The sequence below is a fragment of the Leuciscus leuciscus genome (assembly GCF_965113295.1).
Source record: "Leuciscus leuciscus genome assembly, chromosome: 12".
In the NCBI taxonomy this organism is placed as follows: Eukaryota; Metazoa; Chordata; class Actinopteri; order Cypriniformes; family Leuciscidae; genus Leuciscus; species Leuciscus leuciscus.
Genome location: NC_138736.1, coordinates 36,517,544 through 36,541,226, shown reverse-complemented (window position 1 = coordinate 36,541,226; position 23,683 = coordinate 36,517,544). Strand labels below are relative to the sequence as shown.

At 36.3% G+C, this 23,683-nt stretch overlaps 1 protein-coding gene across 1 annotated transcript in view; it reads right to left on the bottom strand.

Annotated features, from left to right (window-relative positions):
* Nucleotides 1-23,683, bottom strand: part of LOC309511155 (uncharacterized protein) — a 154,532-nt gene that overhangs the window by 11,789 nt on the left and 119,060 nt on the right. The window contains exons 9-12 of the mRNA XM_082186254.1: nt 14,306-14,368; nt 14,119-14,181; nt 13,894-13,965; nt 13,618-13,775 (exon numbers count right to left, since the gene is read on the bottom strand). Coding sequence (XP_082042380.1) covers nt 13,618-13,775; nt 13,894-13,965; nt 14,119-14,181; nt 14,306-14,368 — 356 coding nt within the window. The remainder of the gene's footprint in view (nt 1-13,617; nt 13,776-13,893; nt 13,966-14,118; nt 14,182-14,305; nt 14,369-23,683) is intronic.

Genomic DNA, 23,683 nt, shown 5'->3' with positions numbered 1-23,683 from the left:
ACCATATTTTATTAATATTATGTTGATTTAAAGCTTTTTGTTATTAACTAATACCTTTATCTTTTAACATCCGGCACAAAATGAAAGAGATGAATTATTTGAAAAAAGGAATATTCACAATCTACACTATACAGTTAGATTTTCTCCTACTTAGTATCTGTGGGTGTATTTTTACACACTCTTGTAAAGACTATGGACTAACTTTAAAAAACAAAACAAAATTTGTGAAAAAACACATACACATCATTTCTTAACTAAGCAACTGTTTCTTAAATGATCAGACACTCACCGCACCGATGTTAACATCACCATATATTGTGTTTTCTACCATAATTGTAGTAACTATTGTCCCACCATTCTTCTGGACAATTGTGAAGTTAAGCTGATTAGGGTTCTGAATTAATGGCTGTCCGAATGATGTAGTATTATTATGCTGTCGTTGTGGAAGGTTGTTAGGCTGTTGATTTGTCATGTTTCCAGAATGCATTTGAACGTTACCATCTGTTACAAAAATTAACAATTAAATACACAACCAAAACCATGTAAACATTATAGTAAAGCTTATTGAAGATTGAGAACCATATTGACTACTAACAAAGTAAATTATAAATCTTTTCCTACGTTTGATATTCTTTTTTCTGATTTTTTTCACTATGGACTTGATCCTTTTTAATGCTGTTTTCTCTCCATATTTATTCTGTAGTTCCTCTACTGTGTCTTCCAACCTCCCTGTTGTTCTTCTCCAACTGTGTTAACCAAAGACAAACAGTTAGAAGAATAAAATGTATGTACAATAGCAAAAATAAAGTTAACATAAAATAAACACATTCATACACCAGTTCAAAGTCAATGAAGCGGCTGATGCTGCAGGTGTTAGAGCACATGCTGGCCGGTGAACAGACGCACAGCAAGTTAAACCAGAGTTAAAACAATAGTCTATGTTAGGCCAATAACAATAATAGTCTATGTTAGGACAATACTATCTGATAATAGCTGATAACGGTCAAAGTGTGAGATAAGGTGCAAGTAGCTAAACTAAACATTTCATATTTGACAGAAATGTTTTGAGAAATGTTAAACAATGACAAAAATAATCAAACTAATCAACTTTTTTCTAATTTCTTTTTTCTAAATTGTGATTTAATGTGAGAGGAGAAGAAACACATAACATGTACATGAATGAATGTGTACAATTTAATAAACATATTTACCTAACATCCATAGCCTTCAGTAAATTAAGGCTAAGTTCCTTTTTGTGGACAAAGTGAACTTTGGAGCGCTTAAAATTATCATTTGGAACTCTTTTATCAAAAAATATGTTGATAATGATTAGTTATGCCAAATGATAGTTTGGCATGCATGGGATTGTTTGTCCATAGGCTAGTGAGAGAGAAATACATTCTACAATGATATAAAAAATATGTCTTCAATAAATGCCTATTTGTTTTTATTCTATTCTTTAATCCACGCATAAAATAGGTTTTTTAGTTTTTTTACAATTCAACCTCTGGATACTGCGTCACTCCCACACATTGCATCGTAAGCGCATAATATTACCTGCTCAAGTACTTCTTGATGAGTTTCTTCTGTATTAAACAGCGAATTTTCTCAGTCAGATCGTCGCAAGATCTCAGGAATCCTCTCACACTGCTCATGTTCACGCGCTCCATCGCTGCACTTGTGTGTATGACTGAACGATTCAAACTTCCATAAAGCGTGCCAAAACAGCAACGCGGAGATGTGACGTCACGTGTAGAGCAGGCGTTCGTAAAAAGCACATTTTTGCATTTCTTCTGAAACACCCTGTTTAACAGTTTTTAACATCACCATTCTCAATCTATTGTAGCCTGTCTATTTTCCTTACACTTTTAACACTTATCGAATTGCCGAGTGTGAATGTAATGTTTTGTATGGCGTTTTCTTTACACTTTCCCCCCGGATATCATATTTGTTATATATCTCTTTGGTCATATACGACAGTATTCGCATGAATTGGCTTGATTTGATAAAATCTTCACGTGAGACATTTACATTATATTATTATATCATCCTAGTTTTTAAATAATGCTAAAATGTATATGTTAACCCTTTATGCGGATATGCCGCACAAGGTTCTCTGTTCTCTGGTTCTATGTTTTTAAAAATAAAGACAAGGATGTCTCTTTCTCAAAATCTGTGCATACAAAGCTACTTTTGTCTCATTGTTTGAAGAAAAACTAAAATGAAATACATCCTACTTTCTAAATGTGTGTTACAGAACTTATGTTGAACAATTCACCCATGTAATGTTTAATCAGATTTTGTAACTGGATTGAGTGAAAATAATAAACTTCTCTCCTAATAATCCCCTTACATTGAATTGGCTCTATCACTCTCTCTCCTCTCTCCACCTATATCCGGTGTGTGGTGAGCGCACTGGCGCCGTTGTACTGTGGCTGCCGTCGCATCATCCAAGTGGATGCTGCACACTGGTGGTGTTGAGGAGAGATCCCCTGATATGATTGTAAAGCGCTTTGGGTGTACAGTAGTACATATGAAAGCGCTATATAAATGCCCGATTCTATTCTATTCTATTCTTCTCTCTGGAGGACTTGGATAGGACTTGGACCCAGGACTTGTTGTTTATGCAGGACCTAGTTATTTATGGCTTTCCTGATGACAACCCCTATTCAGCCCCTCCAGCGGGGTGGGTGGACCCCAGCCTGATAAATATTTCAGAACATTGCACGCTCTACTCTAGCTCTACTAGCCTCGGACTGCTGCGCCACTGCAACAAAAGTTGAAAGTCCTGTTTGTCTGAGCCTGACGCAAACTTCTGACCCACAAACTTCCGAGCATTAACGCACGATTGCACCGCAAGGGAGATTCCAGGAACATTCCAGGAGATTCAGGAGACTCGTCGAAAAGCTGAAAAAATGGCGACGCAAAACCTGATGGAGAACGACTCCCCGTCCAGTTCTGGCGATACGGGGTACAATTATCCTCCGGTGTGTGAGTGTGCCACGGGCAAAGAGTGTCGTTTGAGAGCTGCGCTGGACTCTATGTTTAAAGATCATTTTAGAGGCCAAATGGTTGGCTTGATGCACAGGATCATCGACGCTGCGTGTGATATGAAAAAAGATTGTGCGCAGGATACCAAACGTGTGACAAATCTCAAAAATGAAATGGACGTCGTAAGAGGCTTGACAAAGCCATGGCCTGATGTAACACCCATGTTTTTTAACGGCAAAGAGCCGATCGGCGTAATCCTCAGAAAAGTTCTGGATGTGTTGGGTGGATGTTGCGACGAATTCGAAATCACAGAAATTCTCGCTATATGGACATTTGTAACGGATCTCTGTGTGTCACTGGTGTCAAAAAATGCAAAAACTGACGTTGGTGAATTAGTTGAAAGTCTGGTCAACTATACCCTGGAGCAAAACATGATAGCCTGCAGAGATTTTCTATTCTGGTTAGACCATCTGTAAATGTCTTTCACTCAAATTTCTTCTTCAATGTATGAAAGTATAATGTTGAATTAAAAATTTCTGGTTAAAAAATGTCTGAGGTCATAAAAATAGTATTATAATAATAATAATATTTAGAATAATTAAAAATAATACATGATTTAAAAGATTAAATATTTGTTTTCTGCATTTTAATTACCGAGGCGGCAATACAGTTGTATCATATCAAATGATACAACTAATTTGCCCGCCGTGTACAGAAGAAAGGACATTTTGTGGTGTTGTTCTTTGTTCTCATTACATTTTTTAATAAGATGATGTGTTCTGTCATGGACGACTAGACACTAGTCCGGCAGAGAGAAGGGCTTGAGTGGACACACCCTGTGGTCCCATTTTTATGTCTTCATCAAAAGTGCCCTTTCCCCGCTTCGCAACGAAGCCATCCTCTTTCCACCCCTGCGACACCCGTTACATCGACCACCACGGCATCCGTATCAGGCCAAACGGAGGAGTTTACTTAAACATGGATATGTCTCACCAGCGCCCTCCGGCTTGTCAGAATCCTGACATGCGTCGGGAACAGGAACGCCTTGACACCTTTCAGAATTGGACTCTTGCACCAGTAGCTCCGGCCGAGCTTGCCAAAAGTGGTTTCTACTACCTTGGCCAGGGCGACAGAGTGGCTTGCTTCAGTTGTGGAGGCCAGCTTAGCAACTGGGAACCGGGAGATCTGGCAGTATCAGAACACCAGAGGCATTACCCCCACTGCCGCTTCGTTCGAGATGACCGTGCAGATAATGTACCTTTATCTATCCTTTCCAATGGATCGGCAATGCAACAGTGTGAAGACCGGTTGCTCACATTTGTCTACTGGCCCTCAAGAATAACTGTTCGACCAGACCAATTGGCTAAGGCTGGTTTTTACTATGTTGGTCGTAATGATGACGTGAAGTGCTTTTGTTGCGATGGTGGACTCAGATGTTGGGAGTCTGGTGATGATCCATGGGTAGAACATGCCAAGTGGTTTCCAAGATGTGAATACCTGCTGCAAGAAAAGGGCCAAGAGTTTGTCCGTCAGATTCAAGCAAGATTTCCAAGACTATTTGAGCGGCTATTGACTAATGGAGACTCAAGAGAATTTGTGAGAGAACAAGAGAACAATCCTGTGGTGACATCTGCTTTAGAGATGGAATTTGAGTGTGGCCTGACGGCCCAGACAAATGAAGCTGCATCACCGAGTCAAGATCTTTCAGACTTGCCTATGGAGGAACAGTTAAGAAGACTTCAAGAGGAGCGCATCTGCAAAGTTTGCATGGATAAGGAAGTGAACATTGTCTTCATCCCCTGTGGTCACCTAGTTGTGTGCAAAGAATGTGCGCCTTCTCTGAGCAAGTGCCCCATATGTAGAGGATTGGTCAAAGGCGCTGTCCGTACTTTCCTATCATAAAATTTACATTTAACATGATGCATAAAAACAATGTAGCCAAAATTAAATAAGAGCAACTAAAATTTGGTCTTGTTTCAGAGTCGGTGAAAACTGTGTGAACTTTGATGAGGCCGAGAACAATAGCGCTGTTAAACAAGAATCCAGGTATAAACAAGATATAATAGTTAGACGATTTATCTAACGCTTGAAATTGACGATAGGTTAAAATATTTCGGCATTATGCAGAATAAAAAGAAGATCATAAAAAGAAGAGCAATTATTAAGACACAACGTCTGTTTTCTGGATCGGGCCTAAAAGACGGATGCCTAAAACTATATATATATAAATATAACACTTATCAACTGTAATTCATTAGCTTAACTGTGTATAATAACAAAATAAGTGTAATAGTTAGACGAGTTTAAACTGTAATAGGTAACAGAAAAAACAGCAATACTCATCTTTCACGTCGATGTTTCGTAGACATAGCAGAAAGATTCACTCTCATACTAAACACTCTCATACTAGAAGGACCTATAAAGTATAGGATACATTCCTATATGAACATGTTTGACCACGCTCTGAGACTATATACTTTTTGCAAACTGTACAAAAACAAAAAGAAGCAAAAAATGTCAATGACAAAACCCCCAAAAGTCAAAACTGATCACTATAGTGGCTTTTTCTGTGTATGTTTTTAAATGGCTCATGGTGATGAAGAATTAGAATTTACTATTCGTGCAATTTTATCTGCAGGTTTTACCAAAGTGTGGAACTTTGATGAATATGCCTCTCTCGGTGCAATAGTTTAAGTGTAAAACAGTTTGTGTGATTCGTATTTGTGTGATTGATATCAATTTAGTCAAACAGAAAGACTATCGCTTAAATTCTTAAGCGTCATTTATTTCTATAGACGGCTCTCAAAGAAACGTTTTCATCTAAAACACATACGGTCCAACATACAACATGTGAAACAGTGTCGCCTACTATCTGAACAAGATGACTAAATCTAGCGGAGTAATAAAACCATCATCATTTGGAACCTTTTGTGTATTTATTATAAACGGCTCTTTTCTTAGTGATTTGGTCTTTTGAATCTTACATGGACACGTTTCATTCCTGTATAAAGATTGTTTTAAAGTTAGTCCATAGTCTTTACAAGAGTGTGTAAAAATACACCCACAGATACTAAGTAGGAGAAAATCTAACTGTAGATTGTGAATATTCCTTTTTTCAAATAATTCATCTCTTTCATTTTGTGCCGGATGTTAGTAGGTATTAGTTAATAACAAAAACTTTAAATCAACATAATATTAATAAAATATGGTTAAATTACAGTTTGAAAATGTTTATTTACAACGTTTTGCGTTGTGAGTGAGATGTTAGAGAAATCTGGTTGCACTATGCCTGAGTCATCAACATCTAAACTAAACATTATCATGGTTTAGTTGTATTTTAAAACACTGTTTTTTATTTTTTCTGATTTTCATTTATCAGGTTGATATTTGTAGAAATAAGCAAAGTACATTTATAAAACAAGTTAATGGCCTTGTGTCAGACAACACTACAGGTCTTTTTATTCTAACTTTAAAAAGTGTAATAGAGTATTTGATTTTTACAAATACCTACACCAATGGGCCTAAGCCGCTGAAGTTATGACTTCTGAAGGCCTCTCATGTGTAGATTCGCTCGGGTTGAAAAATTGTATTTTATTAGCTAAAATCATTGTCTGTATTCATAAAATATGTCCTCATGGGTGTAAAATGATCTTTCTTAAAATCAGATCATTTCTTATCTTTATTTACATGGGGCGGGTATGTGCAAGGAAGCTTCCGTGTCGTTCCGCCATCTTGAAAAAGACCAGAGAGGTACAAAAAGCGCTAGCCTAACTCGACACATTTCATCATCAGCACTACTATAGTCAACAACCAAATGATGACTTAAAAAGGTTTGAATTATTACATTAAAAAGGCGTAATTGACAAAAATTGTAATTCTGAATTAAAAAGTTGAAATAAAAATTATGACTATGCGTCATAATTATGAGATGAAAAGTTTAAATGATGACGTACTAAATTGAAATTATGATAGATAAAGTAAATATTCCATAGTGAAATTTTCTGAATTCAGTAATTGTATTTGTGAAAATGATTCAGTACCGAATCTTCAAGAAACTGCTTGTTTCTGCAGTTCGTGTAGGCCTCTAAGACTATGCATAACTAAAAATGATTATTGATGAACTTGAATAACTTGAATTTTGTTGGCGATGTAAAAAAATTGTCTTCCCATACCGGGAGTCGAACCCGGGGCAGCCTGGATGAAAATTTGAAAATACTGCCCCAGGCACATTTGAAAGGCTGCACTGGTCGTCGCCAAAAAGCAAAAATTTTATTGATCGGTATGTAAATAAATATCGGGATAGCTTTTCCCAGGTGGAAAGAGCTAATGAAGGAGAAAGACTTTGAAAGGGAAGTTGCCTGCTTTCTTCTCGACGGGTAAGTCAAAGTTACGGTCTAAATGACGAGCTTGGTTGTGTAAATCATTATATAGGCAGCATAACGGTAGAACATGTATAGTTAAACTCGATGATGCGCTATTGGAAGACATGTTGTCATAGCTTTTTGACACATTTACCAAAGTTGAAAAAGCGAGTAGATGGGAGAACCGCTAGATGGGAGAAATTCTTTTGGGACTGCTATATAGGTCTGCTATAGATCTCCCCAAAGTCTGTTCATGCGACCACCATCAACAAATGCTAACATTTGAAACTTCTACATATATTTTGAGTAGATGACCGGTGGTATATTCTCAGTAAAGGGTTTCACCCTAGTTCGGGAGATACGAGTAAAAATGATCTTATACGATCTTATACTTATACTCTGAATTAAGACGATTTTTACTTTGATTTTCCAAATGATACAACTTTGACTAAATAAGAGCAATGTGAAGTCCTAGGATTTCTTAAAAAACATTGTGACAAACCTTGACAACATGTTTCATGTTGTATGTAACAATCTAAAGTTTTTGGACAGACGCTGCTTAGTAACAATAATACATAAATCTTCTAAGAAGATATGATTTTAAAGATTTGATTTAAACTTTTAAGGTTATGCTTTTAAATGAAATTAGTGTAAACTCTGGATGTACTCTGGAAAGGCGTTAGCAGACTAGATTTACTGCGACATTGTCCGCCGAGACTCATTTGTTCTGTCGCCCTATATCCTGAAGCTTCAGTTCACACTGTAGTTTATCATTGAAGGATTTGTTTTGTTTTGTTCTGTTTATGACAACTTAAACTATTTGCTTTTTTGGATCGTTTTTATCATTGCATAAAGAACTACTTCACCTCTCTGGAAACGTAAGGTGTTTTTATTTAGCTAAAACTTTGTTTACATTTTATAAAATGATTTATTTATTTCATTTTTAATGTAGTTTTCTGTGATGGTCGTTTTTAGGTGTACGGGATAGCTATGGAAAGCCCCCACCATAAAAATTGAAACCCAGCATGGAAAAAAATATGCTGATTGAATCTTTTTCATATAAATTAGATTTAAGACGACCACCTAAAGTTTTTGAACAGACGCTGTTTAGTAACAATAATACCTAAGTCTTCTAAGAAGATAAATAGAAGATATGGTTTTAATAAAACTTTAAAGATTTGATTTAAACTTTTACGGTTATGCTTTTAAATGAATTTAGTGTGTACAAAACTTTTGGCTCTGTAAAGGCGTTAGCAGACTAACATGACATACGCTCTGACACGATGCACAGAGACTCATCTGTCATCCGATATTCTGAAGCTATCATTATTGTCCAGTAACTTCTTTCTCAGCGCTGATCGGAAGGACCTTATTTCTGGAAGATTCCCAGTTTCTAAATGTTTTCATGGTTGCTCTCTCTGAAGATAGGCCTATGTGGTTGTCATTTTCTCACAGATACAACTTAAGAAATTACTGAATATTTCACAGGCGTGAGATGACTTGTGACGCTTCAATTTTCAAGTGATTTGACATACCCATGATAAATAAATAAAAATACTTTGTTCAAGTCAAATTTTTCCACAGACCATCGTTGTAAAATATTTGTTTTTATTAAGACTTTTAATAATTTATTTAAAACATCTTTTATTTTTAAAAGATGTCATTTAAACATTTAGGATTATAAGTTTAACACACCATTCAAAATGTCTCATCCCATCACTGAATACACCCCTCTGAGTCAGAGACGCTGGTGTGAGAGAGAACCACTCTGTGATTTATAGCTCTCAACAGCTTCTTGAACATGTAAGTTCAAGAGTTGTAACTCTAAACATGTAAGATGAATTTTATTTATTCATCTAAAATAATTGGTTTCAGTATATTTATATAACCATTTTATTTATACACTTTTAAGGAACAGTATGTTTTTCAACTTTTGTGAGTGTGATATTAGGAAACCCCTTCCTCACTTTCACTGTGCTCTGGTATGCGAAGGAGAGGGGTCAAAGCTCACATGTGAAGGGGGCGCGCACACACACACACACACACACACACACACACACACACACACACACGTGTGTTTTACTTTTTGACACACATACCGCGCGCCTCCCTATGTTTTGAGACGGTGCTTTGAGAGACATTCAGGAATGACTATATGAATTCAGTTGTGTAAAACAATTTTGAATCCATTCATACATTGCATTTTTTGTGGACATCAATGGACAATGATGTGTTAGGAGCCACTTCTTCAACTTTCTCTCTAAAATAAGGTAAGATGATTTTATTTACTTTTAACTAAAACAATTGGTTTTAGTAAGCTTTTTATGTTATATTCTTTTAAAAGAACTGAATATTTTTTCAACCTTAGTAAAATTATTTTATAACCATTACATTTATACAGTTTTAAAGGTATGTTTATCAACTTTAGTTAAATTATTTTTGTGGGCATCAGTGGTATGGACATTGATGTGTTAATTTTAACTCAGTCATTTTTTATTCATCTAAAACTAAAATAGTTGGATCAATAAGATATTTATATTATACTTTTAAGGAACGGTATGTTTTTCAACTTTAGCAAGATATTTTATTTTATATTATACACTTTTAAAGGTATGTTTTTCAACTTTAGTTTAATTATTTTTGTGGACATGAATGGTATGGACATTGATGAGTTAATTTTAACTCAGTCATTTTTTATTCATCTAAAACTAAAACAATTGGATCAATAAGATATTTATATTATACTTTTAAAGGCATGTTTTCAACTTTTGTTAGTGTGAGATTCACTTGACAGTTACACTGTAAGGAGGGGGGTCAGAGCTCGCAGGAAGAGGACGCGCGCATAGACACACACACACACAGACACGCGCGCGCTCCTTATGTTTTGAGACAGTGTGAATTCAGTTGTGTAAAACAATTTTGAATCCATTCATACATTGCATTTTTGTGGACATCAATGGTATACTTCAACTTTCTAAAATAAGGTAAGATGATTTTATTCTTCTAAACCAATTGGTTTTAGTAAGCTTTTAAAAGAACAGCATGTTTTTTCAAACTATTGCTAGTGTGATATGCAACATTATGTAGATTTTATAAGTATTTCATTATATAATTTTAAAAAAGAGCAGAATGTTTTCAACCTTAGTTAAATTGCTTTAGATTATATAATTTATGTTATACACTTTTAAAAAGAACTTTAGCATGATAATTTATATTATATAAAGGATGTTTTACATATGAATGTGAAATAACTAAATGTTTTTTCAACCTTTAATTGTTTTAGGTTATATAAATTATAGAATGTTTTATATATAAAATGTGAAATAACTGAATGTCACATATATGAAATAACTGCAGGCGCAGGCACAAGCCATATAACCACACACGCACACACATAACTGGGACAAAGTTCAAACAAACGGCAAAAAACATCTGTTCAAATATAACTACCCGTCAAAATTATGATTTAGTCCTACATAGGTCACCGGGGCAAAAGCAACTGTCATACAACATGATCGATAGGCTAGCAGGGTCAATAGGTTAATCCCATGACCGCATTCCGGAAGTTCAACCCGTCAATCATAAGGTCACCGGAAGTTCAACCTGCCAAAAGGTCAAAGGTCAAAGTCGTAAATCATTTTGACACAAGCCGCCCCATAAGGACTACTCATGTAATGCAACAAACTATATAAAAGTATACAAATTTTTATAATAGTTGAAAATAGTTTGTTCATTAAAATATCTTCAGAAATTCAATTGTATCCTGTGGGAAAAAGTAATGACAAAAACAAGTGTTTTATAGGCTCTAACATTAACAAGGATTTTTGCACATGCAGAACGCTTTGAGAAAATGCAGTCACTCCACTCACACGCTGTGTTTGGGACATGGTATCAGTATGTCAGTACATTCACTGACTCTAAACCACCGCTGGATGTCAGTGGATGGTAAATGCTGTTAAAGGTAAAGATTGTTGCAACAGTGGAGGTTAGTGGAGAATAGAGGAAAAAACTAATGCAAAAATGAGTTCATGCACCTGCAGTCTAAATGTTATCATCATCATAGCATGACAAGTTCAATTAATGCAGTTTACGTGTCACACACAACACAGATCTTGTCATCGTCCTTTTGTATAACTTCAAGCTAATGCTTGCATATTCAAATAGCTACTCAGTATAGCTGCCATCTATTGATGGTGATTTATTCATTATGCTGTTTTTAAAGCAGTAATGTAATGATATTTTCCTCAAACATTATGGTTAGGGATTGTTTTTAAACTTCTGCAATCAGTCTGAAGTGCTCAATGCACAGACTTTAGTAGATTACTTCAGTCTTATTATTATTATTATTATTTTAAGTACTTTATAAGAAAGTAATATTCAATATTGATTGGAGTTTGCATTGTTTGTGTGCTTGACATCCAGGGTTACTGCCTTCAATAACTGATGCCTTTTATACTCAATTTTAGTGTTCAAAGTTAGCTTACAAAGTGAATTATTTATCCAGTTTCTCATCCCTGCCTCCCTTACACATATATTATACAAACAAAAACTTTTATCTTAGATGCTAATAATAGCAATTAATCGATTTGAATCGATCAAAAAATTTCCAAGGTTAATAAACAGTTGTTTCGATGTGTATAAACATTCAAACACACTGTCTAAGCCTCTCTGTGCATGAGTCTGACAAACCCGTTCAATCGATTTGCAAATAGCACTAAACGATTCATTTGTGAATTGGACCAATCCGATTGCATCTGTTCTCGAATCAACAACTCACTAGCTATGTTTCCGTCCAAAGTTGCGAATTTAACTTATATGAAAAGTTTTAATATCGCATAAAACATTTGTGAAATCAAGCAGCGTTTCCATTCCTAGACAGCAACGTAGTGTCGGCCCAGATCCGGGCCACATCATGGTATGTGTGGATTCAATGTGTACCAGATGTGGCCCGGATCTGGGCCGACACTGTTACTGTGTGGGTTCAGTGAGTCGAAGAGAACAAAATCGCCACTTCCTTATAAACTGGCATTAAATATCACAGAAAAGTAAGAGAAGCCACTGTATTTAATCATTTTCAAAAATTGTTTTGATTGGTCCGCTCACAGGCACCCTTCTGAATCCTAAAATGACAAATGGGACACCCTATGGTCTTGTAGACAGATACTGTATGTGCATGTGGCGGCCAGTGTCAGTGTAAACTTCTTTTGAATACTTCTTTTGACAGTTGACTGCTTTTATTATTTTGAGAAGCACATTAAAAAAATCTCCATTCTTATTTGGTGAAAAAAACAAAAAACTGTATGCTGGAAAGATTTAATTGATATATATTTTTGTAATATTCAAAAAAGCATAATAGGGGCACTTTAAAATTGAGAATAAACATGCTAAATAGCTTTCAGTGCGCAGTACAGATCAATGTCAAAATATTAAAACACTTAAAAAACTGAGAAGCGAGCAAAACATTTAGAAAAACAAAAAACACATGTTTTTAAACTTGATACGATACATGCAAATTCATATTTAAGCACTGATCTAGAGTTAAAGATCCGCCATGAAAGATAATTATTGAAATAGCATTAATATTCAATCTCTGCATATTTACAGCATTTCCTCTTTCAGTTTTCATCAGTGAGGGAAAATGGTTAATTATTTTCACAGATAAACTTTTTCTGCTCTTTGCAAGATTGATCAAACCATTTGTTCAAGGAACTTTCCCAATTTCCCAGACTAGCACAGTTCTCTCCAGAAGGATCTTTTTGTTTCCAGTTATCAGGTTCTCTCTGCCCATATTCTCTCTTGTGCCAGAACCTTTGGAAGCAGAAAATTAGACAGTCTAATTAAAACAGAAGTATATTCAACATATTTCATGGATCGAGAACAGACTGAATATATTTCACAGATAAACAGGCAAGAAAATCAGAGATCTTACTGTACTCTGGTGTCATTGAGAGTTTGGTTATTCACCCAAACCCAGTGTCCTTCAGTGTCCAGATCATTGAGACCAATCCAGTGCATCTCAGAAACGTTAGAGACCAGAAAATCCTAATGGAGAAAACATTATGCAAACACATAATGCATAATATATTGCTTAAAGAGAGAAATGCTTTTGTATTAAAGCATTTACTGTATATTACACATTTTTATTGAGGGCAAAATCACATCTCAAAATGAAATCTTCTTTAAAAATTGTAATAAGATTATTTAACATCATAAAGTTCTTTGACTCACATCCAACATCAGTTACTTCAAGATTTCTCAGTCTTACCTGTTCTGATTGGCTGGTTATGGTCACCAGATCGGCTCCTTTTGAAACACAGACATCTCGACTGTTCGTCCAGTTCAGTTTATCAGAGCTGAAGAAGTAAAACTTTCCACCCCAAGTTGTCAAGCTCATATTACAGTTCAAGGACTGTGCTGCAAATGCTGAAATAAAAAGCAGAAATGATCCATATCAGATCTTAACACTCTTTGAAGATAATTATTGGTTCATTGTGCAGAAATTGATAAAACACCTCAGCCTTCTAAAAGAGAATCCGTTCACCTTCGTAAAAGGACAGTTGTTCTCTAACTCTGGTGTAGTTAGCCATACGTTCCTCAAGCTCTCTTTCCATGTCTGGTACAGAAACAGAACAATTGGGTGAGACTAACTTGTATTTCCTCTACAAACAAAACTGTAATTAAACAAGTTAAATTAAAATGGGTTCAGAATTAGAAATAGCACCTCTTGGTCTGTGTACGGTATAAAACTGAAACTAACACAACTTACTGTCTTTAGCGCTGAGACGTTCACTAACTCTGTTGTAGTTGTCTGTAAGCTCTCTCACCACGTCTGGTACAACAATGGTTATGAAGAAAGGAGAAAACAAGTGGTTGGAGAAATGAGTTCAAAGTGTGTTGAAATGAGTTGAGGGATTTAATCTAAACTGGTTCAAGCTGAAACTAACACAACTTACTGTCTTTAGCGCGGAGACTTTCTCTAACACTGTTGTAGTTGTCTGTAAGCTCTCTCACCACGTCTGGTACAACAATGGTTATGAAGAAAGGAGAAAACAAGTGGTTGGAGAAATGAGTTCAAAGTGTGTTGAAATGAGTTGAGGGATTTAATCTAAACTGGTTCAAGCTGAGACTAACACAACTTACTGTCTTTAGCGCTGATACGTTCACTAACTCCGTTGTAGTTAACTGTAAGTTCCTTAAATTCTCTTTCCATGACTGGTACAGAAACAGTTAATAAATTAAGTTAAAAAAAAATAAATAAAAAAAAAGACAAATCACCTAGTCATTAAAGAATCAAATACATTTTACTCACGTTTGCTCTTGGTCTCCTGGGCAGAAAGTTTCACTGACAGACTGGAATCTGAATAAAGACAAAACATAAGCAGTAGCAGTGATATAATTTGTATTAAAAAAGAAAAGAAAAGAAAAGAAAAACAGACATTTTGTCACAATTATGTGCAATGCACTTAAATGGTGAACTATCACTTTAAATTTATTCAGTTAAAGGGATAGTTCACTTTGAAATTAATTTTTGGTATGTTTTAGCTTACCTCAAGGGCATCCAAGATGTAGGTGTCTTTTTTTCCGCAGTAGTTTCAATTTTGATATTTTTAGGTCAAACCGTTCTTGTCTGTCAGTCATATAATGCAGGTCTATGGTCACTATCTCAAAGAGCATGCACAGAGTCCAAATTAAAACAATTCCCCATCGTCCAAATTAAACAATTCCCCATCGTAAGTACACATTGATGGCCTAAGACACGAAACGAGCGGTTTGTGTGAGAAAACGAACAGTATTTATATCGTTTTTACCTCTTGAACACAGCCACATCCAATTGATCTGAGAGCGCGGGCGCATCCTTCTGTGTGAAGTGTACGCAGACTGGTGCATAGATATATACACTAGATGTCGCCTTGGCTACTGCAGTTCATTGGAAACCGTAGCCAAGGCGACATCTAGTGTATATATATATGCACCAAGTCTTAGGCCATCAATGTGTAGGCTACTTACGATGGGGAATTGTTTAATTTGGACTCTGTGCATGCTCTTTGAGATAATGACCATAGACCTGCATTATATGACTGACAGACAAGAACGGTTTGACCTAAAAATATCAAAATTGAAACTACTGCGGAAAAAAAGACACCTACATCTTGGATGCCCTTGAGGTAAGCTAAAACATACCAAAATTTAATTTCAAAGTGAACTATCCCTTTAAGTTAATAAGTTTGTTCATCAAAACATTATTTTTTTTAAATCAACTTGTTACTTTTGAGTTCACTGAACATTATATTTGTATCTGTGTATCTACACTGTACAAAATATTATTCAAAGTTGTATATAAAGCAAATATTATTGGAGTACATTTTAAAAGAAAATATTATTTCAGTCTTTACTTCAAAATTTCACATTTAAATCAATGCATAGTATCATATTAGTTATCAAAATCATATAGTTATACTCACACAGTATACCCAGAATACAGAGACCTCCAAGGGCAAAAACCAGAGAAACCGCAAAAACAATCAGAAGAATTTTAGTCCATTTAGGAGGACAAACTTCCCTCTCACTGTCTTGCTCTTCAGTGGAGTTATCTGTGATTGGAAATTTGATGAGATGAAGGAAATTATTGCTAAACCAAAAATAGAATTCATATGTTCTCATTTTATTTGTCTTATACTATTTTTTTAGTTGGTAGAATGAGTAAGTTAAGGCTAAATTTTTTTTAAAAAATAATCTCGACAGAAGACTCTCGAATCAAGTATCCTGTGTACAGTGTACGTGAGTGGACTCTCTTTTCTTTTCAGCTTTAGTTTCTGCTTATGCTAAATCTAAATCTGACGTTGGAAAATGAGGCGGCTTCTGCATTAGGTAGGCCTACATCTTTCCATGTGGGACAATTTGGCCATGCATGACTTGTCCCTCTCAATATCTATGGTGATTACATCCCTATATATAACATATATTCTATGTTACAGTATATATATATACACACACACACACACACACACACACACACACACACACACACACACACACACACACACACACACACACACACACACACACACACACACACACACACACACACATCTATATATATATATATATATGAAGAGTTCAGATGCAAAAACCTCTAAGTGCCATCTGAAATTTTCTTCTAGATTAAGAATGATCATTTTTATCAAGCTTGTATATTTAAGTTCAGTAATTTCACTTAATTGGCAATGAAAATTACCTATTAATTGTCATTTAAGAGAAATTACTTAACTTAAATATACGAGCTTGAAAAAAATGATCATTCTAGAAGAAAATTTCAGACGGCACTTAGAGGCTTTTGCATCTGAACTCTTCATATATACACACACACATATATATTTAACAAGAAGCTAAACATTTAATATTTGACTACTGTTTTATGAGAGGAATGTTGAATGACCAACAGTAATATCAAGAGATACAAGCTACTCAACTTATGATATTTCACCATTTTGAATTTAAAATATGCTATCATACGTTTGATTCATGTAATTCATCCCCCAACCACCCGCAGTCCACACACAAAAAAATCTTTGGCTCTGCTCGAGCTGCCTAGACAGATGTGTGACATTTTAGCATAAAAACGAATAAATTCAACAAAAGACTATTCACTATTAGAGCACTATTCATTTTGTAGGCTCTGCAATTGCATTCTTACTAGTAACAATTCAATTGTAGTGCTCTGTAATTAAAAATGAATGGAAGTCAATGGAGACATATGACTGGTAAAAATTAATTTGTAGAAATCTCTAATTGTAATTGTTACTAGTATTTATGACGAGTAACGCTGGGTACAATTTAAGCTAAAACGGCTTGCCATAAATATATAGACTATAGTAGTAGTTGATAACGTGACGCACTGAGAGTTCTAATCACATCTGTGTGATTTGTACGCTTTAAATGGTTAATTATCAAATGTAAAATATATAATCTTTTGTCTGTTGGAAGCTGCATTTGGCTCAAAAATCTGAGGGCGCACATGCCTCCTTGGGTTGAATAGGCATGACGCGTCTGAATGCAATGTAGTCTATGTCACGCTGGACAGAAGCGGCTGTCAAATGGCTGTGTAATTGTTGAAAGAACTCACAAAAAAGTAAGAAAACATAAGTAAAACATAAGTTACTGCAGTGCTAGAAATATACATTTTAATACATACTGATAACACATCCTCTGCCTTACCTTTGTATTGAGAGCAGGTTTCACCTGAAGCAACTGGTGAAAGTATGAAACTAGTATTTTCATAGATTGAATCCATTTCATGAGCCTGACAGAAGACCTGTCCACTGTGTCTTTTGTGCTGCTTGAGTTTGTTGAGAATAAGGAAGTCACATAAAATATCACTCTTATACAGACAGACAGGCAGGAAATATTTATAGGGAGAAAAAAAAAAGAAAAAAAAAAGTGACACCTAAAGGCCTCCGCATTTAACAAAATTTGTCCTCCGCCTTTAACATCATCTAAGGAGAAGTGAGTAGTACACACACATTAGGAGAAGTGAGTAGCACACACACTGCTGTGGCGCTCAGGGAGCGATTGGGTGTTAGGTGCCTTGTTCAAGGTCATTTCCTGCCAACATTGAGACTCAAACCTGCAACCTTCGGGTTACCAGTCTGATACTCTGACCATTAGGCCACGACTGCCCCATGTTTGAATGTTTAAATATGTCATAGCCTCTATAAAAAGATGTAAAATTATATGTTTGTATTCTCCAAGAGAGAAGAATGAGGCTGTCTACTATTGCTTTACAAGTACATCCACAACATTAAGCATAAAATCTCATATTGTTGGCATTTAGATTTTGCTGCAGTAGATTTTACACCTTAAAAAAGAATAAAAAATCACCATATGTCACATATGGACAGGACAATATTGCACTTATATGAAGAGGAAGTGCATAGGGTTTATATGTCCAGTGATCCCCTACTGGTAGATGCTGGAACTGCACTATTATCAGAACAATATTCTAATTTGACAGCATTTATAGAGTTGTGCATTCTGACATTTTATTTTGTATGTTATATTAATAGCAAAAATGTATCATATTATAGTAGATGTTTGACCCAGAACCCTGCATGTGGACGGGTGAACTGCTAATATTTGATGTAACGGGTGGAATAAATGTGTCATTTGCAGTGTGAGTGCGGGACGGGAATCGATAGGCACAGGCGGACTGCGGGTCCGATAGCCAAGACTATTTATACTCAGTTCGGTACCCACTGATATATGCAGCTGCTTTTGAACAGTCCTCTGTTTATTTGTGTTCATCTTCTTTAGTCTGAAGACCATCAAAGTTTTCTATTAACAACACAGTTTGCAGCGTTGAGCATTTTAGCAAATCGTGATTGACAGCTTCAGTCATTATAAAGGGAGCGCTCAATGCTCGCTTACTCTATACAGTATAATCTATTCACCATTTAAAAATATATATATATTTATATATTTTTCATGCTGCTAAGAGGACGAATGGTCATGTGTACACTATAACTAGTTGTTTTGGAGGCTCTTAAAAGTGTGAAATAGTATTCTGACCTTGAGTCACAGCTCAGAATAATGACTAAAGGGTTTAACACGGTCTGTGTTCTTGTGGTGCCATCAGCCAGTTTTGTGAACTAACATTTACTCTATATATTATACCAACTTGTTCCCAACCAGGATTTTTTTTTTTAAGGTTAGAATTATGGCCAGTGGCAAACTTGACCCAGATGTTTCATGCTACATCTGTGGTTTTCCAAACAGTGAGATAAAATAAAATTATTTAAATGTCAGTGATATTTAAAATGAGGAATGAGGATTCTGAACATTCAATTTGAGTACCCAGAAAGCGCTATATAAATGTAACAAATTATTATTATTATTATTATTATATTAGTCAAGTCCTTCAGGTTTATTTGAAAACTACAGGTATGTGTTTTGGAGAAGTGTTGAAACTAAACTCGGGTTTGAGACCCTGTGCTTGACTCTTGTCTTTGACCGTTACGACATGTTTTTCAGACGCACATTTTTTTTTAAATGGCGTATCAAAAAAGTTCAACTTTTATAAATGCGTCTCAATACCCTGTACGTTTTTCCGTCCACTATATTGTACTTTAAAAGAAAAAAAGTACAGGAGCGGGAATTTTCTTAGCAATGTTAAAATGCACATCAGCCGATCACTTGTTTAGCGTTCACTACATTGAGATTCAACAATCAGAATGAATTCAGGTAGATTGAAACAAAAGGTGTCCATGTAAACAATGAATGGCGACTGCAGAAAGCAAAAGCTGAATCCCGGACATTTTGGACGATCTCGACGGCCGGACATGTCTGGGAAAAAGAGGATGGTAACCCCTACTACTCAGCTTTCTCCTACTACTCAGCTTTCTCCACAGAACAAGAGCCTGCTAGCTTAGCTTCCAAAAAAATATGGCTGACACTATGTGTACATTCTATGAGTGAGATCCCACCATCTATGGGCGGGTTGAAGACATGCGGGACAGCCCCTCCTACTGGCTGTAGTCTTTAGCCTCTTGCCAAAAAAATCCTCCGATGACACAAAATGACGATTTTTGCGCCATCTGAGGATTTTTTCCAGACAAAAAATACATAAATCTCTCGTCTCAGGGGGATATGAGGGTGGAAAGCACGGTAATTCGAAAATACTACAGGTTTTCTACTAATACAAAGCTTAATGCTAAATCCTGAAGTATCCCTTTAATTGGCATACATGATTACTGACATACTGTACATGATTTAGAAACGATGTTACACAAGACATATTGAAATGCTGGTGATGTCAGGGTACGCAGTGTGTGTACTTTGCATCCAGGCAGGGCTGCCATTACATACATGTCTTTTGTTTCACAACAGTGAGTAAATGACAGAATGGTAACTTTTGAGTGAACTATTCAGGAGGGATGAATTAAACCGCGGCAGCAGCTTCACACACTGGCGGAGCTAGGGGGTGGCCGTGGCCACCCTTGGTCTAAGCTTGGCCACCCCTTTGGCCACCACTCTCACAACTGCTGTTTCTGTCTCTTTTTTTATTGACAAAAATTGTGTTTTTTAAAATGCTGAACCGTCTCTTTAAGACCACAAAAAACATGAGACTTTTCAGACGCACACTCCAACTTCACCTCAGCGCCAGGCGAAAAGTCAAACGAGTGCGGAAATGTGCAAGTGCCGAATGAGCTTCAGCAGAAAATCAGACAGTGATATGCACATAGTAAATATAGAGTCAACCCAAACCCTTTCTCAACTGGTGGGTTGCAAGACCGTTTTGAGTAGGCCTAAGTCGAATAGTGTGCAGTCAACAACAAACGTAATTCTCTTTTTTTCTGATGCTACTTTTATTTTAGAAGATGTGTGTGAAAGCTTGTGACACTTATGTCAGATGCTGAGAAAAGGGCGTTGTCCTTATTCAGTTGGCTATCTTTGGTAAGATGAGATGTTGTCAGGCCAAATGTCAGTAAAACTAACTAACTTTCCTGTCATACCTGTGATTGCGGTACGCACATCACTCGTGAATGCGGCGTGCTGTAGCCGTAGTTGTCGTCAATTAACTCATGTAAGAATCAAAAAGGCGATTAAAGCTGTCAAAACTGCATGCATGTATTTGTTATATATGCGTCACATGTGTCTGGATTAAAATATTCTGCTATGTGAGATCACAATATAAGGCACAAACTGATATGTAATGTTTTAATGTCCAAATAAATGTGAGCACTGTGCATTTGTACTAGACGATAGGCATTCATTTTGCGTTAATTTGTAAAGGACAAACAAAAATGGATAATTTTTAAATCCATAAAATAACTAATTTTACATTCTGGCAACATTACATTATGAAACATAACATTTTACATTATGTGCTGTTGACTTCCGCCTTGTTCACATTCTTGCACATGGGGATTCAAAAGAGAACTTTTGTTTTCCTTTTTAATTTAGGTATGATAGAACTGTTGCAATTATTTATTTTGACAACTAATATAGAAAGTTGTATAAAACGCATTGAAGGTTGAATAATCTTTGGACTACAGTAGTCATCTGCATGTTATCTCACCCATGAAGATGCAACAATGTAGAACAAGCTATTGGAGAGTTTGAGAACCAGAGCCAAGCTTACTGAGCAAGTTGAACTTTAGCTATAGTGTGTCCTTTTATTACTATTTAATTCATTTTAATATGAGGTGGTGGGTAATAATAAAAAAAATATAAAATTCACTCAGTATTCCATGATTCCTAATTCACTACTATCTCAATTACAATTAAGTACAAATTAACTTTATTCAGTTGTGTAGGCACTAAAACAGTCCAATACCTTATCAAATAATTTTTTATGATAAAATAATTCAGATTTCTGTGCCACCCCAGACTGGTTGCTGGCCCTAGCCTGGCCACCCCTATGGAAAAATCCTGGCTCCGCCACTGCCCTTTAAATGTAGGAAGTAAACAGACTCTTAATTTGAAAAAAAGTGTAGTGACTGCTGTTCTCCACTAGAGGGCGCTTCTCCCCGATGAGTTAAAATAGCTGAAAAGACTTCCTTTTGACTTCCTTTATGGGGCCAAATTTGCTGTGAACCGAGTGATTGACATTGTTAAGTCAAACAAGCACCTTTCCTGCCGTGCTAGGTTGCATGAGGATAGAGAAGTCCAGGTGATGTTGAGAGTTGTAGACCAGTTTGTTCTTACTAATGATGTCTTGTATCGGAAGCGTATCATTGGAGGGGAGCCTCTATTCCAGCTCGTCCTTCCTAAAGCTTTCAGACAAGTGGCTCTTACAGAACTGCATGATTCCGTTGGTCACCTGGGCATTGAAAGGACAGTAGACCTTGTGCGTCAAAGGTTTTATTGGCCCAGAATGGCACTGGATGTAGAGGAGAGGATTAAGTCCTGTGAGAGGTGTGTGAGACGCAAAGCAAGGGTAGAGCGGAGTGCTCCTGTTGTCAACATAAACACAAGTTGTCCCCTTGAATTGGTCTGTATGGACTATTTATCTTTGGAGCCAGATGGAAAGGGCACAAGGAACATACTTGTAATCACTGATCACTTCACGAAATATGCCGTTGCTGTGCCAACCTCTGATCAAAAAGCGAAGACAGTCGCCAAAGCCTTACGGAACCACTTCTTTATTCATTATGGCTTCCCAGAGAGACTTCATAGTGATCAGGGCCGTGACTTTGAGTCCTCTGTCATAAAAGACCTCTGTCAGTTGCTAGGTATAAAGAAAACCAGGACAACGCCGTACCATCCACGTGGCAATCCGGTGGAATGGTTTAACAGGACTCTTTTGGGGATGCTCGGGACACTCTCTGAAGAAAACAAGCTGAGATGGAAGGAATTTGTTCAGCCTTTAGTGCACTCTTATAATTGCACCAAGAATGACACAACAGGATTCTCCCCATACCAGCTGATGTTTGGTCGACAACCAAGCCTTCCCCTTGACCTTGCATTCGGCCTGACTCCCAGGAACCCTGGTAAAGTGTCTCATTCAGAGTATGTAAAGAAATTGAAAGAGAGCCTTCAAGAGAGTTACCGACTAGCCATTGAACAGAGTGACAGAACCGCACAAAGGAACAAACTACGATATGACCTCAAAGTCAGGGAATCCATCCTAGAGTCTGGTGACAAAGTGCTCATAAGGAATGTGGGACTTCGTGGAAAGCATAACATTGCTGACAAATGGAGCAAAATTGTGTATAGGATTGTGAAGCAGATCGACATCTCACCCGTTTATGTTGTTGCACCTGTGGACTCAGAAGGTCTGCATGCACATTAAGGTCTCAGGGGGTGTAACCCCTTTAAATGTAGGAAGTAAACAGACTCTTAATTTGAAAAAAAGTGTAGTGACTGCTGTTCTCCGTGATGAGTTAAAATAGCTGAAAAGAAACGCCATTTTTGCGAAACGAGAAAGAGAGCAGAGAAAAAAGGACGATTCAGAGTGTAATTATTATAAAAGAGAGTAATAGAGTGTGAAAACAAAGTTTTAAATTCTTTTCAAGTGAAATCCGGGGGAAGAAACATCTTTTCATACTTTTATTTCGAAGAACTCCGGTGAGTGTTTTGTTACTCTGTTGTTGCTCTGTAATCAGTCATATGTGTTCAATTAATGATTTACGATAAGAAATATGATTGATAACTAACTGATGATGAGTAAATATTGAAATATGCATGTTGTGACGAAGAGATAAAGGATAGTTTTGTCATTAAACCAATCGGAGTTGAATCCAATGTGATGTTAAAATCAACTGCGTCACATACTAATTAATGTGCATTGGTTTGTGTAAACAGAGCCATTTGACGATAGTTTGATGTTAATT